General features: G+C 42.1%; 1 protein-coding gene across 3 annotated transcripts; it reads left to right on the top strand.

Moving 5' to 3' along the window:
* The first annotated feature begins 624 nt into the window (after nt 1-624).
* pld7 (phospholipase D family, member 7) lies at nt 625-21,547 on the top strand. 3 transcript variants are annotated; one of them, XM_083785992.1, is made up of 14 exons: nt 625-724; nt 845-1,020; nt 2,405-2,518; nt 3,021-3,126; nt 4,898-5,748; nt 7,136-7,323; nt 8,502-8,685; nt 10,231-10,345; nt 10,851-10,978; nt 13,398-13,601; nt 13,771-13,910; nt 18,072-18,237; nt 18,611-18,710; nt 20,862-21,547. In XM_083785992.1, the coding sequence occupies exons 2-14, from the start codon at nt 856-858 to the stop codon at nt 21,062-21,064; spliced, it is 2,664 nt and encodes an 887-aa protein (XP_083642118.1). In that variant the 5' UTR covers nt 625-724; nt 845-855; the 3' UTR covers nt 21,065-21,547. The 3 variants fall into 3 exon arrangements, with proteins under 3 accessions (XP_083642118.1, XP_083642120.1, XP_083642119.1); XM_083785994.1 differs by lacking the exons at nt 625-724; nt 845-1,020 and adding an exon at nt 1,717-1,936; XM_083785993.1 differs by lacking the exons at nt 625-724; nt 845-1,020 and adding an exon at nt 1,717-1,936 and having other exon boundaries at nt 3,006-3,126.
* The last annotated feature ends 965 nt before the right edge of the window (nt 21,548-22,512 follow it).

The following is a 22,512-nucleotide window of genomic DNA, read 5'->3' as shown; positions in this document are numbered from 1 at the left end:
TACCTGTAGCGGCCTAATGTAATTTGATCGCACTCGACACTCAGTATTTTATTGTAATCATTATACAGCATGCTGAACTAATATGACGGACCAAATCTCCGCGTGTCACTGCCCTCCACATAAACATGCATTCAAACGTTCAAATAGATTTAGTAGTAGTATTGCCCATAATGCGCCCCAATTTATTTGTTGCAGTGGTAGTGACGTAGGTTACAAAGTTACAGTGCATGAGTGAAGTGACAAAATGTAGAATATAATTATTATTATAGAATTGAGCAGAAGGCAATGCCTACTGGAGACATACCTCAATGTCATGGATTAACTAACATGTTGTTATCAGAGTGGTTGCTATTAATTGGGGTAGTAGGAATATGTATTATTTCTCAAGCCACGGAATAACATCGAAACAGGCGACAGTATTAGTATTTAGTGTTAGTCGCTCTCGCAGTGAATTTGCCGAAATGAAGGAAAAAAAACAGCGACCTCTGGGGTGACATACTTAAACAAGTCACTGAAATGGGTGTAACGTCATTTTATAGCGTCGATGGGTGGAGTCCCAGGGGACCATCCACCAATCAATGAGCAGAGGACAGGAAATCGCGGTTTCTTCAATCTTTTGTTTATGCCTTTTGAGTTGACAAACACGCTTCGAGGACGAGTCATTCAAATTCAAAAACAAAACGCGCCTGGCGACGGCTACCAAGGACAGTTTCCTACCCGATCGGTATAATTTCTATTCATTATTTTGCCCGCAGACAGAGTTGCGTTATCGCAACTTTATGAAATAGTTCAATTATTCAATCATCAACTAGTTACAAAGTAACAATTGTGTCTTGTAAATCAGGTAACGGTTACATGAGGGCGAGGATGCCGACTACGAGACAAGGAAGCAGGACTGTACCACAACCATCTTCATCAACATCATCATCATCATCATCATCAAGCACGGATAGACGGAGGTCCACCCGCCATACCATCGCCCCATCACCGTTGTATGTGGACCATGATGAGGACTGGGAGGTGCGTTTCCATACTCACTGGCTGGGTTATTTTTATTCTTGCTAAGCTTTTCCGCCTCCCTGCTCCCTCCTCCTCACCCCCTCACCACCCTACGGAAAGGTAGAAAACCCATAGCCCAGAGGGACGGTCGCGACGTCATTGGCTAGTTGGCGAGGAGACAATAGAAGTAGTTTGTTTATCCATTAGATTAGGTGGAAATAGACTGAAGGGGAAATTTAATTAGAGTTAAATCGTTAGCCAACTTCGAAAAGTTACAGCTATTCTACAGGGTTTTAGATAACAGGTTTTGCTATGTCGGTCGCTTACTTTGAGAAGCTAATAAGTGATAAGGTCTCTTTCTATAAACTTGAGAAACAATAATCTCCTGCTCCCCCCGCCCAGACACGACGGTGTCACTTTGCAGTTTATAATACACGTAAGATATTTTAAGTTCAGGAGTAGGCAAGCAACCATCTTCAAGTTCAAGTACGTACGCTACATCATCCTACATGTATGCCTTTATTATTATTACAACTGTACATATTTTGCGTGTCAGGCATTGCATGAGAGATTCCAATGAAGAGTTCTTATATATTTTACTTAATATAATATTAAACACAAAAACGTCTTTCTCTATGCCTAAATTTACTGCCAATCACGCGACCGTCTCTCTGCGCTATGGGATGTGGACTTCCTCACTGACGTCTCTCAGCCACGTAGCTCGCAGGCAGCGTGGAAGAAAAATAAGTCAGTGCATAAAACTAGTTTGCGTAAACGAATTGATATAATAAACCGCATGTAATGCTAGAGACGACCATTATATTTAACGTTGTTTACCAGAAAATAATTCAGTTTTTTAATTGATTGTGAATGGGTGTAGTTCAGTCTACCGTACTTTCCAGTTAACGGTTTAACACACCTCAGACATCACACCATGGTAAGAAAGATAGACATTACGTATTACATTACACTGCCTATCTGTGTTTTATATGTATTACTAATATAGCCTACCTGTATGATGTGTTACCATCACTTTGCTGGTATGGACAATAATGCCTAATTTAGGTAGTGCGGCGTTGTCTCTTATCGACGTTAACTTTGTTTTGCATTTGTTTGTTTTGCATTTGGATATTGCTCCCTAGGCACCCACGCGGCCCGTCCCCTCTATTTGTGATCGTTCCATCATGGGGTTTCTAACGCATTTTTTGGGTTAATTGTGTGCATTTAATACACTTTTTTATTTTATTTATATTTATTTTTTAAGATCATGTAACATCAGTAGGCTATATCATTGATATCGCATTGTTTACATTGCCCAACCAAATGTTCTCTGTCATGTTCAAGAATTCGATATATTGCCCAGCCCCTGCTGAGAATGTGAATAATTGATCCTCCCTGCCTACAGGAGTCAGATGACTCAGACGCTGAGTCTGTGCAGAGTCAGAAGAACCATAGGCTGGACCGAGATGAGAGCCCTTCTCAGCCAGAAGAGGAAGTCGATGAGGCGTCAAGTACAGTGGTAGGAGCCCTCTCTAGTAGCTACTATAGTAGCAAGTAGATACAATAAAATAAATACCCGTGTTTGGACAGATGCTGCCAAAGAAACCCATATGATGAGAGGTGAATGTTTGCATGTGGTAGACTGTGGGTGCACATGTGTATTGCTGTGCTTAATATGTTTAAGAAGGCACAAAATATGAGAATTTGTGTATATCCTGTAAACCCATGACATTATTACGGTATGTTTGTGATTTAGCGTGGTGCAAACGCGATATGGCTGTGAAATGTCTGTCTTTGTGGTCTTGAGTGTACTAAAATGTATTCATGAATTTATATATTTAGCCTTTTTTCCAAAATATGAATGTTTTTCCTGATGATTAGGCCTACAGAATAATAATTAATTATACAATCATTTGATGACTATGACTATTGACTATTATTCATTTTAAACAGTGTATTAAAATGAATAATAATTGTTTAAGTACACAAGTGACTGTTTACTAAAGCTATCTTTTCTCCAGGCTCTAAGCGTTAGGTCATGTACTGTTGTATTGGAACGTGTGCCACTAGAGGAGGACATGGAGAGGAGGGACCCAGATGACAATGAAGACATGAGCCGCAGAGCAGGTTAGCAAATAGTCTGCGAGAATAAACACGTGTGTTTGAAACAATAAAACGGGTTTAGCTGGCCAACAGGCAACAGTGTCAGTGAATGCACTCGTTTCGGAAAACAACCTTCCTTCGTCAGTGTCCTCAACATGAATGTATCTTTGACCTCGGTCATGTGATTGAGCTGCTTTCACCGAGTAACTGAGCGGGGAATCTGGCATATCTGGAGCCTTTTTAAATGGGTGTGCAGACCTAGCACATAACAGGCATGATGTGCTGCTGGGCACGAGCCAGCATACTAATGGAGCAGACCTAGTTATGGGACACAGAGGGACTAGTCTCTCCAGACAGTTGACTCACATAATTTTCAAATAATGCATCCGTCATACAGTCGGAAGCGCAGAAAATGATTCGTGGGTAAAGCGGATGCCCCGCCTAAATTTGTCCTACTGTAAATCAAATTAGTCGAATCTGCTTAGCAGAAATGGAAATATATATTTGAACCCATTAAGACTGGTCCTGACTGGAAAGCCCAAATGTTGTTATACATTTAAAACCAGGAAGGCATCTGTGTCATTTTAGATTTACCTACGTTGTGTGTCTGTCAGGAGTCAAGAACAGTTGTTTCGTGTGCGTGTGTATGTGTGACCTGACGGCTCAAAAATGTGATTATGATTTAGCAGTTGTTTTTGGGTTAAATATATTTAAAATTGTATTTTCTTGAACGTAAATGACGAACATATGATTGCTTTCATCTTTGCTTCCAGGAGGTATTGTTCCAGACTATATAGAATTCAGAGATTCTATAATAATTAATAATTGTTGTCTGTTATGTGAGACAACAGAAGGCAAATGGTTCATCACCAAGGTGATACCGTCACCTAGTATTAAAATACATGTAACCATTTGCCTACCAGGATGATAGGAAAATCAAATGCCAAGGTTTGTCTACAAGAAGCCGTTCTTCAACATAGTCATAAAGCTAAAATCTAAAAGCATCCCTACACTTTAACATAGCTACAATGTGTATACCAGTATGGTAGGTTGAGAACGTTGATTTACAGGAAAGTGTTTGTTCTAGACAAAAGCTCTATTTAATCAATGAGTCGTTAGACTCTGTACAGGACAGAAAGTGTACATAGCTGTACACTTTACTATGAAGGCAAATACAATTCATTAGGTTTTGGCGTTTAGCAGGTGATCTCATCCAGAGTGACGTACAAAGTGTAAGATTGGAGTAGAGGGCATGAACCCTGGTCAACAAGCGACGGTAAATAAACATTTGATTAAACAAAAAAATAAACCAGAAACCATGTAAATGGTCTAGTAAAGAGTGCAAATAAATCATTTTTGTGGTAATGTAACTACTAGGATAGGATATCAGTTAAACATAAAACCAAGCATCTGTTGAAAAACAACACATTTTGCAACTGTGGACAAGCAAACCGTGTGCAGTTTGTGGATAAGAAAACCGGAAAAGGTATATTATTTAGATGGACATAGCATGTGTGAATATGTATATTATATGTATAACTAGCAACTATTTAAATAGGCAACAAGAAGTAATTAAGGATTGCTAGTGAAGTTAGGTCAAGTCTGAAGATGTAGCTGACTGTAAACTCAGGCCTAGAGGCTTCACTCAAGACTCCTTGGTGAGTAAGATTGGTTGTTGTCAGGTGCAAAACCTACAGGACTGAATTACCGGTATTGCTTGAATGTGTGCCTTGAAGGGCCCCATGCTGACTGTATGTAAATGATTCAAACTAATCCTTGTTCCATCCCTATACAGGGAGGCAACCCCTCTCACGGATCCCTACTCTGAGCGCCTTGACCAAAAAACGTCCCACTGCTGTTCACAACCCAGAATCTCTCCTCTCCAAACGAGATGGAGTAAGCCACACACCTGACAGCGGGGAGGTCCCTAAATCTATGGTCCCCAGTGCCAGTCGAGAAACGGCCCTTCTTCTGCCATCGGTGCGAGTCCCTAGAGTCAGCGGTGCAGAGCAAGCTGCCTCAGAGCTGCCCATGAGCCTCCCGGTAGGCGTCGCAGCGTACAGCCTGGTGGAGGAGCCGGAGCAGCAGAATGTCGTCGTTGTCACTGCTAGACCTGCCCTCAGAGCAGAACCAGCACACCGGACATCAGAGGTAAAAACCAATGTGTATATCTCTCTCATCTCATCTCTCAATGTGAGCCCGGAGGACCACACAATACCGCACCTCTCGAGTGAGGTTAGTGTTGGTGAGATGCAGGAGAGCGAGGTCGATGCAAGTGTCATTGGCGGAGAGTGCACCACCCCTGTTGACGTTAAGGGTGAAGCCGGGGACGCCGGCCAAGTGACCTCCATCGCAGATGAAGAGCCTCCGTGGGAGTCGGAGCTGATTAAACCTATTCTGGATATTGAAGAAGATGACGACTCGTCGTCAGACATTCAGAGTGTGGACGATACAGCTGCTGTTGAGTCTGGTGTTCTGACAGTCAGTGAGTCAGAGGAAGCGCATCATGATGAATCATACAGCGAACCAGAGAATGTTCCAACATTGTCCTCGGCTCCTGCAGAGCGGATCCCTGATACAGATGACCCTGCTACTGCAACAGTTATCCCAACACCAGCCAAGACCAAAGTAAAGCTCCCCGCAAAGGTGAGTTTTTGCTGTTCTACTGAGTTAATGGCTTCCTGCTGTTGAAGGAAACATGATAATTTTATGTAATGGCATGTTATTAGCACTTACGCTCTGCACTGTCATCAACTACTACAGTCTGACTTGAGGAAAGCTCCATGAAAAACATGGGAAATATTGTTTGTAGTCCAAAATCCCCCTTTTGTTATATAACGAGACTTGATTTTGGCTAATTTTTTATTCAGCTTGTTGAAGAACATTGCTGAGGTCAAGTGAAGTCCTGCTTTGTTTTCTCCCAAATCTTAAGAGCGTGGTTATTCCCAAGAAGGATTGAATCAGGGTTTCCTTTACAGGTCAGTCTTGGTTCTGGGCTCCCTCACATGGCTGTGTAGCGATCAGATGAAGTCACTGGTGTGAAATGGAACTGACTCATGTGGAATGTTACACGCCCATGAATCAAAGGCCTGTATCCCATAGCCTGTATTTACATGCATTTATTTTACCATGATTACTGGGAATAGTTGGGCTATGGCAACGAATCGGTTAAAGCGTTGAGAGGTGAGGTGCATTTAGGTGACTAATTCCAATTTCCTGGTTTCATGGTTTGGTTGGTAGTGAATCTAGTAATCAAGATCTTGTGGCTACTTTGTTTTTCAATATTATCGCTGTTTAGTCATTTAATGTTAATTAGGTTAATGTTCAATTTGCACCCTGACCCAGAAACTGAGCAGTCTTCTGTGACTCAGAAGCGCTGCTGAAGTTGTGCTGAAAAGTTTATTTCAGTGAAGTGATGTGAGGTAACATCTGTACAACCCAAATATAGTTGCTACTCAAAATAATAACCATACCCAGTTCAGAGTGACAATATCAATTTGGGGGATGTAATGATGGCCTTCTTAGACCAAATGCCCATCAAGGTGCTTGCCCAATGCTTGCCTGTGAAATGCGTTATGGGAATTGTAGGAACACTGCTGAAATGGCTAGACGGTCATCTGTCTATGGACTTTCTACAAGTTCAACCATGATAACCATCAACAATTAAATGAAATTCACGTCAGAAGCATGAAAGTGTCCTTCAAGATCTCCAGCCATACCCCAATTAAGATACTTATTATTATAGCATGCATGACCTTACCAAAGACTAAAGTAATTATACCTAATGTGCCTTCATGTATGGCACTCAGCATCAAGGGTTGGATTGGACTGTGCCAAACTAGCACCATGTCCAGGGGTGTGTACATCAGGGCTTATGGTTGATGGAGAAACAGAAGATAGACTCCTGCTTTCTATGGGCCCACATGGCTCGGGAACCGTTGGCCTCTTAATGTATCATTACTGTAAACAATGTTAATCTGTGAACAAGCGTCTCATATCATGTTTTCTGTCCCCCTCCCATACATTTTGTCAGAAATCAACATGCTCCAGTTTTGCCATGTTCTGCCTCTTGCCCACCACTCTGCTTCTGCTCGGAGGACTTGGGCTGCATGTGTGGCAGTACGGTCTGCCCAGGTCTGTGGAACAACTCCTGGCGCAGCTGGAACTGCACTGGCTGGAAGGCTTGGGTGTGGTGCAGGAGCCCTGCAGCATGGACTGCCGGTGAGAGACTGTCTCCACGCATGTCCCTGTTGTTTTTGTACATGAACCATTATTATGTCCAAATCCTATGCATGTGTTGTTGTGATAGGCTGATATATTGGCATATTGCATATTTTGTATTCTATCAGTATCGGCTGCTATGGATATGGCAAATACCCCCAGTGATCTAAAATAGATAATTATTATGACTAGTCCTTACCCGTTGTGAGATATGTGCCGTGAAGGGTACTGCGCCCAGGTGCGTTTGTAATTGACTAATACATTAATTAATAATCATTAATGTGTCAAATCGGAAAAAGGGCGTTGTTACGCCCTCCATATTCATATGGTCAATGCCTGTGTGAAAAGTGATTGGGAGTGATTGGTGCAGGCAGTAAGGAGTTACGGCAGTGTTTCTGACACACAGACACACACACACAGACACACACTCAGACATTCGGTTAATTATAGTATGATATGATGATGATGATATGATATGATGATGATGATAACATTCATTATTTGGTGAAATTAATTGTGACTACTATGAAAACCTGTCAGTCAGTCCGTCCCGCCTTGTGACAAGCTCCATATATAATATGGCTGTCTCCATATATGAAGATCACGACACTGACCTCATCAAACAGGACTGCCCCAAAGTTATTAGCGCATCCAGCAAAAACATCCAGCATCCAGCAATCCAGCAAGCATCCAGCAAAAACTAGAGTTCAGACCCGAAAATTTGAGCACAGCCCTACCTGGGGCCTAACTGGGCTGGCCAGAGGCTCTGCCTGGCCTTACTAATTAGCACACCTTTTACGGCCTACCCGGCCCGAAAGACAATAAAAAAGGGGGGGGGGGAATCACACTTTTGTGAAGTGAGGGGTGCTCTTATCATTGTACATCATCATACATCATCTCATTCCGGCCAATTAGAATTTGCGTCCTCACCTACGTCTTCAATGTTTGTTTACCCAAACACTCAAAACTGGCCATTCATTATCAATGGCATTTAATGTTTGTGTTAGGAAAAAGTTTGTGTTTACACACACGCACACACTAAAAGCATAGGAGCCCCTTAAAAAAAAGGTACATATTTGGGCGTTCTAGTTGTTTCAGCGCAACCTCTTCTCGCCCTCAGGGTGTCATACTGGTATTTTCACATGTATAAACTGTGTGTGTGTGTGTGTCCTCTCCAGAGTGCGTCTGTTAGAGAGTATGCCTATAGGTTTGTACCCGTCCTCGCCACCTCCGGCCCTGCCCAGTGTGACCTCTGGTTGGCTCAGTCTGTTGGAACAAGCCAACCGGTCTGTTGACATCGCCGCTTTCTACTTCACCCTCAGAAGCAGCGACCAGGGCCTCCCTGAAGCTACAGACTCCCAGGTCAACAACACAGCACAGCCTAATTGTCAGAGACTAGGAAAGCACATTTTAAGGAATTTAGTTAACCCATTTAGACCCGAGTTAAAAACATTCACTTTGAAAGAATATATATTCAAAGATTTGCGCCACATTTTTAACGATTTTTCAAAAATAGCAGACCTACAAGCTCGTAGAGCTCCAATCGGTGGCGTGCTATGAGCTTGTAGATCTGCTATTTTTCAATAGCTAAATTATAACGTAATGTTTAAACACCAAAAGGGGTTCCCGCCCAATAAACAAAGGTATCAAACAATCATCAATTAATAAATGATTGTTATCCTGGGAACCTGAATTTACTAGTAGAAACCGCATACGTGTTAGAGATGCGGCCACCGATCGGCGATCGGCCAAATGACTTGATCGGTGATCAGCAATTTATCCTATCTGTGATCGGCCATCCACCCCATCTGGAGAAACCGATCTTTTATAATATTTAAATGGTATAAAAGTCAGATATATAGTATAATATAATTTTGCATCTTTGTGACAGGCCTAAACATTCTCCCCTTCCTCCCCACACACACACGGACAGTTTTGACGTGGGTTTTACTTTTCACATACAGTAATAGAAATTTTGAAATATAAAGAAAATCCCCGTACACACAAGATTGGTATTGGTATCGGCCCATCATGAGAAAAACAATCTGTGATCGGGATCGGTACTGACCTGATTGGAGCATCCCTAATTCGTATCTATGTATTCCTGTATTACGTGGCATGTGCGGCCACGCGGTCCCCAGAGTATGTTAGCTCTTGGTGCTAACTGCATTGGCGTGTTTACTCACTGATACAATGGAGCAGCGCGCAACGGAGTAGACCGCCGGGGTCCGCAGAACTTCCTGCATCGTGTGTGTGTGTGTTCTCTGGAGTTCCACAGCCGTGTATGTGTGACCACAGTCTACTGTAGATTTACATGGGGAGAGAGATGGGGCGGGTGGTTGGGCAAAGGTAGCAGAAAAGGTCGTCTGGATCGGGATTCGAACCCACGACATGCTGGATTACCAGCCTAGGTGCTCAGACAGCAACGGCAGCTGTCCGGGCAAATCCTTTTTGAGTGTGCATATCCCCGGGTATGGACGGGTATTATATATTCCAGGGGTCCTCAACTAGAAATGATGAAGGTCCACAAATATTTTTTTGAATAAGACCGAGGTCCGGTCCCATGCGCGGCGTCCATCGGAGAGCGGGGCTCTATGCCCATTTAGTATGGTCAAGCCAAGCTTATACAAATCAAGATCCCCTTCCACCCAAAAAAAGCAGTTGAGTAGTGGTTGAACCATTTGACGATAACATTTCGAGCTGCCCATTTCTAATAGAGAAATTAAACATTTTCATTATTCTAAATATGCCCTTAATTTAAAATATCACATATCTCTATTTGATTGAATAAAAGTACTTTTTAGACTCCCTTTTTAAATCCTACTGAAGTGAAGGTTCCTGTTAGTATTATGACAGCCTATCGAGTTAAAATATCTTTATGTGAACAGTTTATTTGTTTTTCTCCAGGGGAGAGAGGTGTTTGAGAAGCTGATGCATCTGGAGAACAGAGGCGTGAATCTTCAGATCGCTGTGAATTCGCCTCAGACCTCACCTCAGGACACACAACAGCTGGCTGGAACAGGTATAATGTAGTTCTATTTATCTACTAATTTAAATCTAATTATAATGTTTTGGGAGTGGAGATACTAAATGCAACACTGCAACTTCCATACAAACCAATTTATTTATATATTCTGATGGCTTATCATTCTGACAAAGGCCTATACATAAATTGTATATGCAAGCTCAGTGTTGAGTCTCTGTTCAATGTTCATTTTACTCTTTCTATCTGCAACAATCAGGTGTACACGGATAGCATGTTTTACTTTCAGAAAACAATGCTTTTTTTTCCTTCTTTTTTTTGATATTTTTTTGCGGCTTACGCCTTTTATTGGTTTTTTGAAGGGACAGACAGTAGGCTGACAGGAAACGGGAGAGAGATGGGGGATGACATGCAGTAAAGGCCGTGTCGGGCTCGGGAGTCGAACCCGCGGCACACTGCGACTGGATTACCAGTCGGGTGCCCAGACGGTTACGCCACCGCCTGGGCCAGAAAACAATGCTTTTGTTCTTATTCTCTGTCTCAGGTGCTGATGTGAGGGAGGTGGATCTAGGGTCACTAACAGGAGGAATCGTCCACACCAAACTGTGGGTGGTGGATCAGAAACACATGTACCTGGGCAGCGCCAACATGGACTGGCGTTCCCTCAGCCAGGTACTGTCAGAACTCTACACAGACTGGCATTGCCAGTGTGGCATCGCCATGATAGTGTAGCGAAGACACAGGACAGGAGAGAGGCCTCTGGTGGGATTTGGTCTTCTGCCCATAGCTACCAGTAGAACTCAGAGTGCCATCATAACAATTTCTAAAGAGCTGAAGACTTTCTTTTTGGCTATATCTTCCATGAATTTGTACGAGAGTCTAAAAGAGACCTAAACCTGTGTGCATAGCTGAAGAGAAAACCCCTATAGTTTTCATGTAAAATCCCATGCCAATATTTTAAGATGTGCTGTTTGGGACCAAATTGGTGAAAGACTAAAAGCTCATCTGCCTACTGCTGATGTTTATATTAATAATGTAACTTATCCCAATTTGTGCCCAAGACGTCTCCAGACGTCCTGAGAATTAAGAACAGTTTCATGTTCTTTTCAATTCCATTAAAATGAGATCAGTTACGAACCTGCACAAGCGTTAACTTCGTATCCAGCTGATAACCATGTTAGAAGACGTTTCTTTGTATACTGTATATGGGAACTCATGACCTCAGTATTTTTTAAATTATTTCTGGAGGTGGAGAGCTGAACCAATGTAACTTTTGTTCAAAAGACTGCCCCTGCATGTATTAACATTTTATTTTTATTTTTAACTTTGTTGTTTTTTTAACAGAAGCATTCAATACTGGATTTGAAAAACAAAAAATGGTGCCATTAACAGCTTCTCTTAATAAACCCCACAAGTGTAATGTAAAAGAATAAACACATTGAATTTTCACCCCAAAGAAAAAAGAACAGAAAACAAAAGTACAGGATCAATAAGAGTTGAAAAATAAAAGGCAGACAAAAGCAGAGACAAAACAGTACAAGACTTCTGACAAACAATTACAAGTACACGATACATCCATAATCCGCGTTACATCACAGCACTCCAACCACAGTAAACTTTCAAATCAAAAGTCCAGCAGACCTCACACATCCTCAAGCAGAGCCTGATTCAATTTCTGAAAGAATGGACCCCATATCCTCCCAAACCTATCAGAAGAACCATTTAATGAGAGTCTAATCTTCTCCAGTTTTACACAGTACAGGGTGTCCCTAATCCAGTGAGTGCGAGAAGGGGAAGTGGGTGATTTCCAGATGATACAAGCCAAAACATCCCTCTCTGGTTTAGAGAGTGACGGTACCGAGGGGAAAACACCAAACAGAGCCCCCAAAGGTGTGGGCTCCACTCTTTGCCTGACTATCGCTGATAAGTAATTAAAAGATATCTGTCCAATATTTGTGTAGAGAAGGGCAGAGCCAGAACATATGGAGGTCTGCAGGAGTTTGCCGACATCTATCACGCTCAGGAGACGCATTATAAATTCTAGACAACCTGGCCTTGGTGTAGTAGACACGGTGTAGTAATTTACTACTGCTGGGCCGTTATCGGCGTTAACGTGCTGCGTTAACGTGAGACTCTTATCGCACGATAAAAAAAAAGATCGCTCAAAATTGGGAGCTGGGTCTGCAGCGGGCAGGAGGCGGGCCGTCCGTGTGTGTGCGCGCACGTGTGTGCGTGTGTGTGACTGTGGGCGCGTTCGTAAACGGCGCACTGAGCCCACTGTGCAATGCAAACTAATAGGCGAGTGCTCTCCGGTGTGGTATTTCCGAACACGCCCTGTAGAAAGGAGGCGGAGCACGGAGACTGCACGGAGACAGTGCACTCGTCCCTGACTCCCTGTGTAGTCTGTGAGAGGGAGGGACGGTAAACAGCAACGCCAACAAAAAGTTCTTCTTACTAGAAAAGGAAGCCATAAGTCCATATCCATATCCAGGAGCAGCAGCAGCCTGCTGCATCATGTTAGCTGTTGTGTGCTAAGCTAAACCACCATCAAGCAACCGGGTCTATGAAAATGTTAACAGGCCAGATCAAGTCAGAAAATCTGAAAAAGTCAGAAAATAAGTCTAAAATAAGCAACTATAGTGCTGACTGTCAAACATCATTGTCCAATGTTGTTTTAGAGTAGTGGTTCTCAAGCATTTTCATGTCAAGGACCACCAATATTTTAAAGAAACTTTACAGATAGAGAAGTCCAAAGTAGCTTATAATGACTTGGCAACACTGAAGTGAACAGTTCTACAAACTCACAATATGAAATATAAGGTATTAATAGGGCTCCTGGTCTAAACCTGTTCACAAGGACTTACTTCTGGTCATTATTTAGGTAGCGCACGTATTTTGAATGCCTTCTGCAGAGTTCAAATGAGCCATTTTAATCGAGATTAAGCGAGATTAAGTGAGATGAATGAAGATTTAAAAAATTAATTTATGCCCACCACTATAATTTACATTGAATAAGAGCATGCTACAGACATTCTGTTCCATCATAATATAAATTCTGTTAAAGATCTCACTCCTTTTGTTTTGATCCCAGGTAAAGGAGGTTGGAGTCTCAGTGGAGGACTGCAGCTGCTTGGCACAGGACGCCTCACGTATATTCGGGGTGTACTGGAACATCGGTGCTGAGAAAAATGCTTCCCTACCACCTTACTGGCCTGCTCGTTTTTCTGCCCTGTCCAGCGCCCTGCATCCCCTGCATCTGAAGCTCAATGGAGTGCCTGCTCGTGTCTACCTGTCTGTGAGTTCAGTGGTATAGAATATAATACTGACAAAGATGCAGACCGTCAGCCTCAGTGTATTTAAACAATCCACCGACAGCACAGCATGGACCAGGACCCAATGTGGTCCTCATATCTGCGTACCTGCTTGTCTTAACAATTGACCTTTTCTGTTTGTCTGCCCATCAGAGTGCGCCACCCCAGATCTCTGCCCGTGGTCGAACAGACGATCTGGCCTCCATCTTGTCTGTGATCTCAGACGCTCGGAAATCCGTCTACATCTCTGTGATGGATTACCTGCCTTTATCTCAGTACACAGAGCCGCTCAGGTCAGAGGCTGCACTCCACTCACAAGTTATGTTATCATCTTATATATAAATGCACCATGTCTGAGTGTACGTATGCCTGTAATCCACCAAACTCGAGAACCATTCGTCCCGCCGACTTCAAATTGTGTTCCACACCCCCACAGGGAGTGCAGTGCCCTGTGTCGAGTCGGTCCAGAACCGCCACGAAGGGCCTCTACCCGGGCTCTGGACAGGGCCCCTGGCCAGGCTCCTTAAAGGACAACTTTAGTTTTTTTCAACCAAGGTTCATGTTTTAGGTTGTTATTAGAGAAACTAAAAGGTGAGTGTTAATTTTCTTTCATTTGCTGCTTTCTTTCGTTTTGGGGATTTTAGCAGTTTTTGACAGGGGGGCGGGGGCATTCGAGCATGGGGCAAAATATGTATTTTTTTACAAAATATTATGGCGATTTATTATTTTATTATTTACTATAGTTCTAATAAACCCAAGAAATTACATCTGGCCACAAAAGATCACAGGATCTACTGAATGTGACAAACTGACATATTGAGCCTATACACACAGTATACTGTAAGCCTTCCCCCAGTAGGCTACCTTCACATTCAGTAGATCCTGTGATCTTCTGTGGCCAGATGTAATTTCCTGGGGTTTATTAGGACTATAGTGAATAATAAATAAATAAATCACCATCAAATTTGGTAAAAAAATACATATTTAGCCCCATGCTCGAATGCCCCCGCCCCCTGTCAAAAAGAGCTAAAATCCCTAAAACGAAAGAAAGCAGCAAATGAAAGAAAATTAACACTCACCTTTTAGTTTCTCTAATAACAACCTAAAACATGAACCTTGGTTGAAAAAAACTAAAGTTGTCCTTTAAGCTGGCCTGTTCTGACATTACAACCCTCCATATTTGAGCATGCCTGACACAGAACTCCATATATAGGAATAAAGGAAATCTCCATATATGGGCATAACAGACAAATGGGTGGAACGGCTACTCTGACACGGGTACAACGGGTATTGCATAGGCGGGTGGGGCATGGATCTCCAACTTCCATCGCTACCGACTTGGTGCTCTACAGCCGGGCACCGGTCTAGTTGTGTTTAACACACTGCACGATATTTGCGATTATGCTAATTTTGGGGCTCGCCGACAAAACTCCTGATCCGACGCAAGAACAACGTTCTCATTTGAGTTTTTAAACGGAGGCAGAAAGCGTGCTATCGGGTGATGCAGGAAAAATACATGAGGGATACGAGAAAGGCAAAGAGAAACGCTGTGAACCGTCACAATTAAAGATCTGAATGATATCTCCCAATGAGCCCCACCTTATAACCCTGTCAGTGCCCTTGGGAATGTGGTTGTTCGGTTATGAACAAGTGAAACTGAAAGAGCGAGGGCGCAACTGAAATGGAGCACAAAATAATGCCTGAGGGGAAGGAGATAAGAAGTTAGAGAAACAGGCAGAGACATCGAGAGAAAGACAAAAGCAGAACAAAAGGCATAATGGAAACCGGGAGAGAGAGAGAGAAAGAGGGGAAGATTGAGAGAGTATAGTCGACAGAAAGTAGCCTACAGAGAGAAGAGGGGAGGGGTGCTCATGGAAGTTTTCCTTTTTCCCTGTGGTGAACAACAAGGCCACTGGCATGTTAACTGTGTGTAGCAGGTTTAATATTTGGCTCTCTCGCCGACTGGACATCATACAGTATGAACTGGGTTGCGACCGCATCCCGAGAAGGCCTGTATTACAGCCAATGAGAGCACAGGACAGCCGTGCTCACTGCTCACAGACACTGTCTGTCTGTCGACTATCGATAGATGATCAGACCAGATGATACTATAACCTTTATTCCTTGGGTAAATCTAAATCCCTGTGTCGTACGTATTGGCAGCTATATTAGCCCAATGTTGCTGTTACGCATTTCACTATAATAATGTTGATAAACCACATCGGAAGTGTGTTTCCATAGAGCCTTCCAAGCGAAATCCCCGGTGCTAAAACACACCCTAAACAGTCCTTAATATCTAGCGGAAAACCCACCCATAAGTCCTTATCCGACACAAATTAACTAATCTTTCTCAGCCGTGCAATTTCACTGGAGCGCGCAACTGCATGATGATCCTTTCATGCAGGCAGACAGCAGACACAGAACATCCCAGACTGTAGGAGTTAAAACTTCTACAGTCTGTAGGGGCCATTAGTTCAGCAGTATATCAGTAATCTTTAAAGAAAAAGCCTCAGCATAGCAACAGTTCTTGGTATCTCAGCCATATCCATCGCATGTTGATAGGTTTTAGATCAGTTGTTTTTGGCAAGCAACAACGTCATGTGATGGAGTATATTGTAATTAGATGTTGCCCATGTTACTTGTTGAATCACAGCTATACTCCATCTATAAATAACTTTGTGCAGGTCGGGGTAATTAGATTCATGTGGTGGCTGAATGCTCTTTGGCACTCTACACCCACAATTTTGTGTCCATGAAGTTCACAAAATATGCACCAGTTCAGGTGGCCAAGTCATAGACATAGGCTTTAGGTCCTTTTTATTGATATCAAACCATTTTTATAAAAATCCTTCTTTTCTTTGGCCTTCTTCAGCGATCCTAGACTGGTTTTGATAACGCCGATGTTCTGTGGTCATTTCTGACTTCAGCAAGCACCTCGTTTGTAATATTAACGCTTCTAGAGAGACATACTGTAAGACAAGGTAGCGTGTGGTATTAAGGGAAAATTATGCCTCCCGGTTTTGGGAGGCATTAAGACCCATGGTAACAACAAGCGCCCAGTGCCTCCACCATTTTGGTGTGATGATGCAACTTCCGGTTGCTTTAAAAAACATAAAAAAGTCATGCTGTACAAACAAACAGGTTTTTTTTATCCTATTCTACTATCATATATTTAATGCTTCTACAGGACTGGTCTGTGTTGAACAGTGAAAAGGTATTATAACTAAGCATACTACTATAATGATTTACTCATTTATTTATCATATTTCTGAGTGGATCAAAGCGGAAATTAACATATTCATTCAGAATGTCAGGGTAAAAAGTCATGCTGTACAAACAAACAGTTTTTTTTATCCTATTCTACTATCATATATTTAATGCTTCTACAGGACTGGTCTGTGTTGAACAGTGAAAAGGTATTATAACTAAGCATACTACTATAATGATTTACTCATTTATTTATCATATTTCTGAGTGGATCAAAGCGGAAATTAACATATTCATTCAGAATGTCAGGGTGAATGTGTGCTGTGCGCATGTATGTACATGCAAGCATTACTGTGCATGCTTTTGGCCTTGCATTAACGTTAATTCAGACAGCACTGCCGCCATCTTGGAGTGATGCGCCATCTAGTGGTGATTCCAAAAACATTTCATCTCGTTATAGAATTCTCACAAGACTTTGTCTGAGACACCTATGGTAACATCATTCTACAGGCCACAGGTTTCTAGTGAAAAGGTGAAAAGAAATCAATCCAAAATGGAGAACAATTTATTGTGAAAGAAAATGGTTTGTGTACATCCTCTTCTAAAAAATAATATCTGGGAACTTGGGTGCTTCCGTATGTTGACAAGCTTTATGAGATGCTGATTTCCTTTTCCAGCAGGGCTTGGCAACTGCAGCCCACACTGCCAAAAATACTACTGACCAACTCTTACTGTGCTTAACTAACCAGCCAACTGGCTTGACCTGAACCCCACAGAGAATCTACAGTATGTTGTATTGTCAAGAGGACGGTGTTAGACACTAGACTCAACAATAAGATTAGCTTACGGCTGCAATCAAAACCAACCTCAACAGTGCCACAGCCTGATCACCTCCATGCCACGCTCCATTGATTAAATGTGTTCAAAAGTAGTCCAGACCAAGTATTGAGGACATAAACTAACTAACTAACCTTTTCAGATGGTCGACATTTCTCTATTATAAATCTCTTTTTTGTGGTAACATGTAATTTTCTGTTGGCATAATCATCAAGATTAAAACAAAGGGCTTTAAATATTCTATATATTATATCACTTTATGCTGAATCCAGAATATATTAAAGTTTCACCAAGAAAATCTCCATGCTATTCCATTTCTTTTAGAAGGATCTGTATATTATACAGAATATGGCCAAAGCTGTGAGAAGACAATGACATGTATTGATGGTTTATTTTATTTGTGCCGCCAGGTTCTGGCCTGCTATAGACTCAGCCCTGCGGTCGGCAGCCTGCACCAGAGGTGTGGAGGTCCGGTTGATGGTGAGCTGCTGGCAGCATTCTTCAGAATCGATGTTCATCTTTCTCCAGTCTCTGCTAGTCCTCCACCGACCCCCACTGAGATGCGACATCAACATAGTATGTTGGATTATCTTGTCTATATCTGTCGCTCAATCTGTTGAATAATCTTTACTCCGTCATATGGCAGTGTGTTGTGACTAAAATGGCAGGTCTACAAGATTGCGAGCAAGTATACATTATCGTAATTGAGAGAGAAAGCTGATGAGGGGATAATTTACTGTACCCCTTTTCCAGCTGAAAATATGCAATTTTTGTCTGGAATGAATTGGTAATGGAAGCAAAGGAAGTATCCAGACAGGATTCACTCAAGGGGGAACACTAATTCTGGTTTTTATCCAAGCCATAATACAAACCACAGTGCGTTGTAATGCGATGCTTTGTGTTGTAGATCTGTGTTAACTTTAATCTGTTGTTTCTTTGTTTTTTCCAGAGAGTGTTTGTGGTGCCATCAACAGCAGAGCAGAGTAAGATCCCGTTTGCTCGAGTCAACCATGCTAAGTACATGGTCACCGACAGAGTCCTCTATATAGGTAAAATATGACTACACAGTACACACACACACACACACACACACACACTATACTGTTCATAATCTGTTTTTGGCTTTGTTGAAACTGGTTTATTTTTAATCTCCAAATTGTTTTCAAAAAAAAGAAAGGGGATCTTTTAAAGCTCTTCATCTACAAGCTCACAATGCATCACATTTTGGCTAAGAGATTTGATGTAGATGGGGGAGGGAAAGCAGTGAGAAGTACAGAGACAACTCTGGTCCAGTCTAGAGCAGGGGTCTTCAACAGGGGGTCTGGGACCCCTAGGGGGTCCTCAGGGTTACTACAGGGGGCCAAATCTTAGTGTAATGTGTAGACAAAAATTTTAAACGTTAATTTTCACAACATTGATGGCAGTGCTGTCAAACAAGTCTGAGTATGACGCCATCTATGGAAAAGTTTAATCTGCGAGTGCGACACAATTTTATACAATGTAGTTGCGCGTTGGGTCCTTGACTCCTTGGCTTGGCCTGAAAAACATTCACGACCCCTGGTCTAGACGGCTTAAGTGCTTTCATTTATATTTAAAATGTTTGGTTAATCAGTTCTAAATGGATAGCAATTTATATACACGATTAAACATGGTGGTACATGGTGCTTTACTTGCACTAATCAGTCAACTACAGGGCAGTGTTGTTTTTGGCAGGCATGTTTTAGCCAGTCTTAGTCTTTTTGACGAAATGCTCATTAGTTTTAGTCACATTTTAGTCATTTCAATCCTTGATAGTTTTAGTCTAGTTTTAGTTGACAAACTCGAAAGGGTTTTAGTCAGTTTAGTCGACAAAAATAAAAGATGTATTTATTTTTTTACCGTCCGTATTACAATCATATCTTAAATTATATATACTAGTCCTTACCCGTTGTGAGATATTTGCCCCCCCCCCTTGTGGCTGTGAAGGGTACTGGGCCTGGGTGCGTTTGTAATTGACTAATAAATTAATTAATAATCATTAATGTGTCAAATCGAAAAATGGGCTTCGTTACGCCCTCCATATGCATATGGTCAATGCCTGTGTGAAAAGTGGGAGTGATTGGTGCAGGCAGTAAGGAGTTACGGCACTGTTTCTGACAGACACACACACACACACGACAGACATTCGGTTAATTATAGTATGATAGCCCTTACCCGTTGTGAGATATTTGCCCCCCTCTTGTGGCCGTGGAAGGTACTGCGCCCGGGTGCGTTTGTAATTGACTAATAAATTAATTAATAATCATTAATGTGTGAAATCGAAAAAAGGGCTTCGTTACGCCCTCCATATTCATATGGTCAATGCCTGGGAGTGATTGGTGCAGGGAGGGGAGGGGCCAGGGCTTAGAATGTTTGTCAAAGAAAGAAAAGGTTTAGTTTACAATATAATTAACATTTAATCTCTGCATAAGGATTTAATTAGAGTTCCTATCTACAGTCATGGAGAATTTGTTTAGGACTTGTCACTTTTCTGAGGAAATTACTACGAGTGGAGAGCTGCACATTACAACGTCAGGTAGGCAATGCGAACGCAACATGCAAAGCTTGCAACTGATACGTGTGGGACTGTGTGTGTGTGTGATAGAGTAAAGTAACCGAGGGAAGGTGTGTGTGTGTGTGTGTGTGTGTGTGTGTGTGTGTGCTGCGTTGCGTGTGATAGAGTAAAGTAACCGAGGGAGGATGTGTGCGTGAGTGCGTGCGTGCATGCACACACACAGTCACAGGATTCAGCATTTCTGATATTTTTGCACGCACAATTGGCGGAACATTTCCATGCATTCTGAAACTTTGTTAGTCAAAGCACTAAAATGTTCGTCTAGTCTTGTCTCGTCTAGTCAACCAAGAAAGCTGTTTAGCTCCTGTGTGTGTGTGTGTGTGTGTGTGTGCGCGCGTCAGTCTCGTCCTGAATATTTTGTGTTTATTCCGTCAACGTCAGGTATTCGTCCTGAAAAATGGGCCGTTGACGTCGTCATTTACATTATCGTCATGCCTGACGAAAACAACACTGCTACAGGGCTCTAGGGCTGATGCAGCCTGTCAATTTCTTTGTCCTTTCACCCAGGCCAAATAAAGGTTGCGTATGCGATAAACTACTTTATAAACTTGTGTTCATCTACCAAACATTAACCAGGTTGCGGTTGTTTCTTGTCTCATCAAAACAGGAACGTCCAACTGGTCTGAGGATTATTTCACCCACACAGCGGGGGTGGGGCTGGTGGTGAACCAGACGGGGTCAGAGGTCGCGCCAGGCCAGGTCACGCTGCGTAGCCAAGCGGAGGAGCTGTTCCTCAGAGACTGGACGTCTGACTACACCACTCCACTCCCAGATAACGGACCATACGTCTGCCCGCACCATCATCACTGATGTTTCTTAGTATTTCTCTGACAGTTTTCATTCTGACCTGAGATCAGATTCTAAAAATGTCTTCTACGTCAGTTGCTCTTCGATTTTTCAAAAATAGCAGACCTACAAGCTCGTATGAGCTTATAGATCTGCTATTTTTCAATAGCTAAAGCACGACATGATGCTAACACCAAAATGGGTTCCCGCCCAAAATGGGTTAAGTACTTGAACTTGCACACGCACAGGGACCAAAGTTTGCTTGCTAGCTATACACAGTGCTGAGTCATTTTGCAACTTTTTTTTATGGCTGCGTTGGTTATTTTACTGTATATATTTGCAATTTTTGTTATCAGCCAACATTCTTTTTTTGTATGATTTGACGTAAATTTTGCTACTGTGTATTCTGGTGAAGAGTTTTCTTCACTGAAATTAGCTAGTATCTGAGACATTAAAGATTTGTTTTGTATATTTGTGCATTTTGTAGTATACAATTAAAATGTTGGGTTTTTTCAGACTTCATTTGTAGTGTTTTTGTCTGATGGCTCTGTTTTAACCATCTAGCTCAGTATTGGATAGACAAGAACCAAAATGTTCTCTTTGAATCATTGCTACTTTACAATTATAGCTTATTTTGGGGCCCAAAAGCAAGTCCAAGCTGTGTTGAAAAAAGTACAGGATAGAATAGATACTCAAAGATCAAATATTACTCAACCCTCCCACGCACTCAGATCAGCCAACGCAGGGAAGCTGGAAGTACCCTCCCTCACTAAAAACGACGGGACAACGCTCCACACGTCCCAGACTCTTCTCCCTTCTGGCTCCAAAACTGTGGAATGCACTTCCCATTGCAGTCAGAACTGCAGCATCACTCCCAATCTTCCGCCGTAGTCTGAAAACCCACCTTTTCAGACTCCATCATGGCCCATAGCACTTACCCTACCCCCTTAGATAGCACTTCCGTAGACTTAGATAGACTTATAGCATGTTATGTAGACAGCACTATAATTGCATTGTATATAGTCATAGCACGCCATAGTACATATGTATAGCATAGTAGTATATATGTATAGTTTCATTATATAGATATTCCACTGTTACTTTCTTAGCTTACGCATGTTTCATGATAAATGCTTTTATGTGATGTATTCCCATGCTTTTGTTCTTGCTTAATGTAAGTCGCTCTGGATTAAGAGCGTCTGCTAAATGCCTAAATTGTAAATTGTATAAGTGAAAGTTGCCCAATCAATTTTGAACTGAATTAAGGTACTGGAGTATTCAAAAGTATGTGCTTTTAAAAATATTTTCATATCACAAACATCAATTCATTGCTGTATTGACATTAAAATAATATTTTTTATAATATATTATAATTTCCAGAAACTTAAATTATAAACATATTTAGATCAGGGGTGGGAAACTTCGAAGATGGAGAGGGCCACTATATATTTCTGCACTCCCTCCAGAGGGCC

The sequence above is a fragment of the Protomyctophum parallelum genome (assembly GCF_964188405.1).
Source record: "Protomyctophum parallelum genome assembly, chromosome: 16".
In the NCBI taxonomy this organism is placed as follows: Eukaryota; Metazoa; Chordata; class Actinopteri; order Myctophiformes; family Myctophidae; genus Protomyctophum; species Protomyctophum parallelum.
This window is presented reverse-complemented; position numbering and strand designations above follow the sequence as displayed.